This window comes from Barbatula barbatula (assembly GCF_947034865.1).
Source record: "Barbatula barbatula genome assembly, chromosome: 5".
Classification (NCBI taxonomy): Eukaryota; Metazoa; Chordata; class Actinopteri; order Cypriniformes; family Nemacheilidae; genus Barbatula; species Barbatula barbatula.
In genome coordinates, this window is record NC_136769.1 from 80055 (window position 1) to 87542 (window position 7488).

Below are 7488 nucleotides of genomic sequence, written 5' to 3' on the forward strand. Positions count from 1 at the left end.
TGTGGCATTGTCTGTATTCAAAAGAGAGAGCTCATCAGAGGGGGGGAGTGCAGAGAAGACAGGAGAGGAAAAACAGGAGGGAGGGACCGCAGGTTGCGCCGGAAGGTGACCATCGGTAAGACATCTGCGATATCCGGAGCAGTGAGGTCGAGGTAGTAGGACACTGTGTATAAAGCATGAAATATATATATTTACCTATTCATTTAGTGTGTGTGTGTGTGTGTGTGTGTGTGTGTGTGTGTGATAGGCCTACAGTAATATCTTACCTCAATAGTATGTTATGATACTAAAAATGACAAGAAAAACTTGGAACCATTTGGAACCACAGGAGTAGTGGCCAGTAGTAAATTGAACTAGTGGAGAACATAGAACATTCCTATGTAATTGTCTGTAACTGTAATGTATGCCTCTTCTGTATGACTGATTTGATGTTTTCTTTATTTCCGCTATTGTAGAGAATAATGGCATTGGAAGGAAACGAGACCCCTCACATCCTCGTATTTGTGGATGAATCTGGCTTCAACCTGGCCAAGTGCCGAAGACGGGGCTGTAATATTATTGGCCACCTTGGACCGCCTTCATTTTGATTTGATCCCTGAAAATGAGAGAGGTCTTGTAGGGCCTCACCTACAATATGACAGTATAGTAACCATTGTCAATAAAGGACGGGCTAAGACTGAAAGGTTGACATGAGGGATGTTTCAATGGTCCTCTGCCATAGTGACAAAACATCTAAACATTCTGACTTGCAGTGCTTACACAATGCCAAAGGGACGAAGCATTTTGGGGGCACTGACTGTTTAAATTAGAAAGATATTTAGTTTTGACACGTGAGTGAACTGTTTTGGGAGACTATTTTGGCAAACGCATTAAGAGTGTTGAGAACGTCCGTTCTGTTTCAAGAAATGAGCCAAAGCTATTGAGAAGGATCTTTGTCATTTTGGGGGCACTGACTGTTTAAATGAGAAAGGAATTTAGTTTTGAAGCACGAGTGAACAGTTTTGGGAGAGATGTTAGCTCTTGCAAGTGAGCTAAAGTGTTGTGCTGAACTGTAAGACTGTTTTGCCAAATGATCTTAGAATTTTGAGAATGTAATTTCTGTTTCAAGAAATGAGCCAAACCAATGGAGAAAAACTGTAAGACACCTTGCTGTGGTATTTTAGGAAGAGTTTTCTATTTCAAAGACAACGAAATACTGGATCTCCTTCTGGATTAATTATGAAGTTTCTGAGAACAAAATTTGTTTGTTTTATAAGCATGGAATACCAAAGTTAAAGTAATGCTGCTTTTAGAATAGTGAAATCACATAATGGTCCATATTCCTTTCCTAAAAACGTTAAAATGTAACATTTAATATACCTATGATTGTGTAATAGGCCTATTATTTATTTTATTTCTTTATTTTGATTATATTTGTTTCAAGGAATATCACGCCTATAATAGTCAAAATCAAATTAAAAAGAAAATCATTCGACACATTTCACAGCAAAACCAAAGTTTTTCTCGTGCTGGTACATTGTTCTTTAAGTTTCACATTCGTGTCACGTGTTTTGATGTAACTGTGTGACGTCATCACGGTTTATGGTTTCAATTTCGCCAAAACGAAAGAAACTTGTGTCCCAGTGTTCTGACCAATGAGCGGCGCGCGCGCGGCGCAGACCACTAGACTATAGGGCGCGCGCGCTCGAGGACTGACGGTAGATCTGCTGCAGGACAGACACACATCGCACGTGAGCGCTACTTTAAATAGACGTTTTCATTCTTATGATTTATGTAACTTCATGAGTGTAACAGTGTGTCGTGTTATGGGTTTTGTGTGCAGGAATAGATCAAGATGGACGGATGCGCGCAGATTTGTAAATGTTTTCTCATCTTGTTTAACACTCTGTTCGCTGTAAGGGTTTGTTTATATAACACAGTTTATCAATCATTTCTATTATGGACATGTTTAAAAAAAGCGTTTGTGTGTTTCAGCTGCTGGGCTTCGGATTGGTCGGTCTGGGTCTCTGGTTGAGGTTCGGCGTTGAAACGAAAGGGTTATTCGACATTGATTTGAACACGACACAATTCAATATCGGTGTGTATGACTCTTATTACTCCGTTTGCATTTGTTGAAGTCAATGACTGATCTTTATTTCCTCTCTCTCTCTCTCTCTCTCTCTCAGGTGTGGTTGTGTTGGTTGTCACTGGTGTGTTGATGTTAGTGGTTGCTGTGGTTGGAGATTACGGAGCGTGTAACAACAATAAATCGGCTCTTGGTGTGGTAATGTCATATACATTTAAAAAGATGTTTCAAGCAGCGCTGAAAGTGTATAAAATGTCATCCGTGTATTCAGCTGAATGTAAAAGTGTAAACTTGCGTTGAGCGCTTTGACGCGACGCGACGCGACGCGACGCTTTCCCTTGAGTCACAACACACTGAAAGGTTAAAACACATCTCTACTCTCATTGTTTGTGCTTAAATTCCTACTGTATACATATGATATAACAAGAACATAAATATATATCAATAATCAATCTCATTTTCAGAACTTGATCTGATATCTTCATTATAACTGGTGAACATTAAATGAACTGTAAAAAATAAAGAAAGTGCATAAATCTAAGATAAATGAGATGATGATAGATAGATAGATAGATAGATAGATAGATAGATAGATAGATAGATAGATAGATAGATAGATAGATAGATAGATAGATAGATAGATAGATAGATAGATAGATAGATAGATAGATAGATAGATAGATAGATAGATAGATTCCGCCCACCTCTACGCAGTTAGTAAAAGGTTTTATTACGTTGACGTGCATGCATGGTTTCTATTTGTATTGCATTGACAATGTTGACCAGCTCGTGTCGCTGTTTCTCTGTATGTTTTGTGTACATGTGCGTCTGTTGTGGAGATGCTGGGATCAGCTGAAATGTCCACTGCTTCAAACAAATCATCCACATGCACTGGTCATTTTATCATTATTCATTCTTAACACATAATTCTTATTCTTTGTTTTAAGTGGGAGTGGATCATTTTTTTTTAACGGCAGCTTCTGTTAGAGCTCATTTGGGCACCTCTGATAAATAATACGCCGATCTTAGGCTGCTTTTAAAGAAACACTTCTATTTATGAAACAAACGTTTTGGCTTTGCACAGATTTGCCTACATCTTTTAATAAAATGAACAGGCTTTATTATTCATTTCCGACTTTAATGTCATTGCAACACAAACTATATGCTCAGCCCAAGCAATGACTGGATAAACTACTAAACATCATAGTTGATGCTGATTGATTGTCTCATTCTCGGATCTGTTTGGCCGCCATTTCCTCTTGGACCCCCGTCCCATCCTCGCGATGCAGGTTTTTTTCTTTAACCGAGCGTCTGTAAATTAGTGCCCGTCTGCCTGATGAAAATGCATTTGAACCACGTTCATATTTAAGAGAATGTTGTTAATATTTGCATAATTAATGACAGATCTTATCCACCCACAAATAATTCATTTTACATTTACATTTATTCATTTGGCAGACGCTTTTATCCAAAGCGACTTACAAGTAGTTTTTTTTACAGTGTCACATTACTGCAGAGCAATTAGGGGTAAGGTGTCTTGCTCAAGGGCCCTTCAGTCATGACCTGCTGACACTGAGATTAGAACCTTCTGATCACAAACCCAACGCTCTAAACATTAGACCACAGCTGACCCCTAATTCATCAGAATGTGTGTTAGATATAACTGCAATCCGCATATCACTAGTCTGTTTACAAGTATAACCGTGTATCTCGTGAACCGTTGCTTGTCTGGCGGGTTATGATCTTGTTTTTGCTAAATAACAAATCATTTATCTTATACCTCACATTAGACGCTGATTGATTTTTCCTAATTCTCTTCCCTTTCCTTCTTTAAAAAATAAAATTCACTTACTAACCTCACTATTCTTAGCTTTGTATACTGTGCTAGGCTTTAATGGACTAGTTTTGATGCACTTATGTATTTTGTGGCCTATGTTGTTATAATTGCTTCCAATGTTTCCTCATCTGTAAGTCGCTTTGGATAAAAGAGTCTGCTAAATGACTAAATGTAAATGTAAATATCACTATCCAACAGAGATGACAACGATTCTGGGACAAATGAATTGGTGTTGGTGTTAAAGCTCTGATGTGAAAAGGGGTTTTCTTGTGTTTTCAGTTCACTTGTCTGGTGTCTGTACTGATGACTGTGGAAATAGCAGCAGGTGTGATGGCCTTCATGTGGAGTGGACGTGTAAGCATGTCAGATTTTTTTTGTCAGATCTACATGTTTTTAAAGCAAGTCGACCATTTGACATTTATTCATGACATTAGTCACATTACAGTGAGGGAGCATTTGTCAATAAGACATTTGTTTGAAAGTACTTTAGAGTTGGTACAGGGTATATATATATATATTTATACAAGGGATGCACCGATAACACTTTTTCCTTTGCCGTTCTGATTCCAATACCTGAATTCTGAGTATCGGAGTTACGATTCTAGCACTGTTTTTCTTCATCAACGTAGAATATTTAGATCTTTTATTGCCAGAGGTGGATAGTACTTAAGCATTTTTACTTTCAAGTACAATTAATTAGACAAAAATACTTCCCTACATTATAAAGCACATCATACTTTCATAAATAAATGTTGTTTTTTACCTTTTAATCCTTGAGTACATTCAAATTTACCACTTTCTTTTAAAAGTAAAAAAAAGTATGATTTTTAAAAATGTAATTAAGTATTGTATTAAAGGTAAAAACATATTAAAACGTATTTATAATTGTATTGGAGTTGGAAATAATGCTTTACAATATAGTCTCAAAGTACAGATACTTAAAAAATGGCTTGTTTATTGCACAAGTCTATAACCGTATAAAAGTCTCCAATGCAGAGTGGAATAGACTCGCTCATGCATCTGATATCCACCCTGATTCTGATCCAGAGAGTATCGGATCGGAGCATCTCTAATTTAAACTAAATGACAATAAACGTTTAAAATGAACATACCTCACTGTAGACGCTGTGTGATGATACACTGACCCTCATGTCATCGCAGATGTGTGTGACTTCATTTCTTCAGTTGCTAAAGCTTTAAAATCCACAAACATTCCTAATGAAAGAAACACAAACATGTTCAGATGAGAAACCACACATGAATTTTCTTTGTGTTGTAGGTTGCAGAAGAGTTGGCAAATTTCTACATGTCAGTCTACGCTCAGTATTTGAACACCCGAGCTCCAGGTCAAGCCATCACCCTGAAAATGTTCCACAATGCTGTAAGACACACACACACATAGACCATGCACACCACATTCATATACATTAAACTGTAAAGAACTTTAACTTCATCGCTCAACACTCACAAACTATCTGCGGTGTGTGTCTTTCAGTTCGACTGTTGTGGTATTGGAGGACCCATTGAGATGTTGGTTCGAGACACGTGTCCTGAAGGCAGCTTCATGCAGCAGATCACATATTCAGTCAGTTACTTTTCTCTCTCTCTGCACATGTTATGTACAGCCTTTCTCACAAACCCCTCACTTGTCTGTCTCTCTCTCTGTGTGTGTCTCTAGAGTTGTCCCGGTGTGATTAAGGATATGTTCCAGTCGAATGCTCCGCTGGTGTTGGGAGGTTTTCTAGGAACAGCTGGAGTCTTGGTGAGTTCATGAACACTTATTCAGCGGGCTGAAGTCCTGTGTGTGTATGCGTCCGTTCATCAGTTTGTATTTGTCTTGTGTTTTCTGGTCGCTCTCAGTTGGTGGCGCTGGTGTGCAGCATCGTCCTCAGAAAAGAAAACTCAGAACCTTGCATGTCCACACCTTCATATGCGCTCCTCACATCTCCAAGTCATCAGATGTATGCTTCACCAGCTCAACCTTTGTATGCCTAACTCTCTGTCTGTCTCTCTCTCTTTCTGTCTTTCTCTTTCTGTCTCTCTCTCTGTCTTGCAGTTGATGACTCTGGTGTGTAGTTGTGTTCTATGCAATAGTCTAAAGACGTCTCCTTTCCTCTACTGAGACACAAACTCTGTGTCTGTGATGAAGACATGAACCCTGTGGAAATGCTGTTACTCTTCATAAAACCCTTTAAACATTTCATGATATTGTTAGCCACGTGATTTCAACTTTAATCTGATGTGTTCTTTTTTATTACTGTAATGCATTAAAGAGACTTGCAGAAACCTGTGACAGTGAACTGTGTTGTTTATCGTGCTGTGAAGGTTTGATCTTGTTTTTATAAACCGACACTGACAGAGAACGATTGGTTTGGTGCCAATTGCGTCTCTGTCATCATCTGTGTTTGAAACATTCAACTGAAGATTACTTTTTACGTGTTTTCCCGTGAAATTAACCCGGACAGCTCAATTTATAAATAGTTTTTAGACACTTACTGTTGTTAATCTAAAAAACTGACAAAGAGAATAAATACAATATTCAATTCTATACCTAACAGCTTCCTTTCATCAGTCTGAGTATGAGTCAGATCCAATTCAGTTTTAACGGGTTGGGTTCCTGGTTCTGGTTGATCTAACTAGTGCAGCCTAACAATCGTTTAAGAGATTTGACGTTTAAAACAGAACAACAGTACATTTACATTTATTCATTTGGCAGATTTTCCTTTTATCCAAAGTGACTTACAAGTAGGAGAGCATGTGACTTTTTGTCAACAACTCGCTAAACAGTACCATTAGTTTACAAGCCATGGATTAAGGATTAAAGTGATACTCCACCCAAAAATGAAATTCTGTCATAATTTCCTCACCTTCAAGTTGTTTCAAATGTGTATAGATGTCTTTGTTCTGATGAATACGGAGAAATATGCAAGCACACAAACAAACATGCAAGCACACAAACAAACATGCAAGCACACAAACAAACATGCAAGCAAGCACACAAACAAAGATGCAAGCACACAAACAAACATGCAAACAAACAAACAAACATGCAAGCAAGCACACAAACAAACATGCAAACAAACAAACAAACATGCAAGCAAGCACACAAACAAACATGCAAACAAACAAACAAACATGCAAGCAAGCACACAAACAAACATGCAAGCAAGCACACAAACAAACATGCACGCAAGCAAGCAAACAAACATGCAAACAAAAACAAACAAACATGCAAACAAACAAACAAACATGCAAACAAACATGCAAGAAAGCAAACAAACAAACAAACATGCAAACAAACAAACAAACATGCAAGCAAGCACACAAACAAACATGCAAACAAACAAACAAACATGCAAGCAAGCACACAAACAAACATGCAAACAAACAAACAAACATGCAAGCAAGCACACAAACAAACATGCAAGCAAGCACACAAACAAACATGCAAACAAACAAACAAACATGCAAGCAAGCACACAAACAAACATGCAAACAAACAAACAAACATGCAAGCAAGCACACAAACAAACATGCAAGCAAGCACACAAACAAACATGCACGCAAGCAAGCAAACAAACATGCA

The 7488-nt window shown here is 38.0% G+C and overlaps 1 protein-coding gene across 2 annotated transcripts; it reads left to right on the forward strand.

The window, feature by feature from the left end:
• Positions 1-1472: 1472 nt before the first annotated feature.
• cd9r (CD9 molecule related) lies at positions 1473-6192 on the forward strand. Of its 2 annotated transcripts, none has more exons than XM_079456204.1 (9): positions 1473-1730; positions 1823-1894; positions 1975-2077; positions 2166-2263; positions 4182-4256; positions 5182-5283; positions 5398-5487; positions 5581-5664; positions 5763-6192. In XM_079456204.1, exons 2-9 carry the CDS (start codon positions 1835-1837, stop codon positions 5895-5897), a joined length of 747 nt encoding a protein of 248 aa, XP_079312330.1. In that variant the 5' UTR covers positions 1473-1730; positions 1823-1834; the 3' UTR covers positions 5898-6192. The 2 variants fall into 2 exon arrangements, with proteins under 2 accessions (XP_079312330.1, XP_079312331.1); XM_079456205.1 differs by having other exon boundaries at positions 1553-1730; positions 5959-6192.
• Positions 6193-7488: the final 1296 nt, after the last annotated feature.

What these genes read in the sequence shown, in the direction of transcription:
- cd9r (XM_079456204.1), top strand. Translation starts at nt 1,835, where the DNA reads ATGGACGGATGCGCGCAGATTTGTAAATGTTTTCTCATCTTGTTTAAC. An exon ending in CCTTCATGTGGAGTGGACGT is followed by an intron (nt 4,257 to 5,181) that starts GTAAGCATGTCA and finishes TTTGTGTTGTAG; the next exon opens with GTTGCAGAAGAGTTGGCAAA. An exon ending in TAGGAACAGCTGGAGTCTTG is followed by an intron (nt 5,665 to 5,762) that starts GTGAGTTCATGA and finishes GGTCGCTCTCAG; the next exon opens with TTGGTGGCGCTGGTGTGCAG.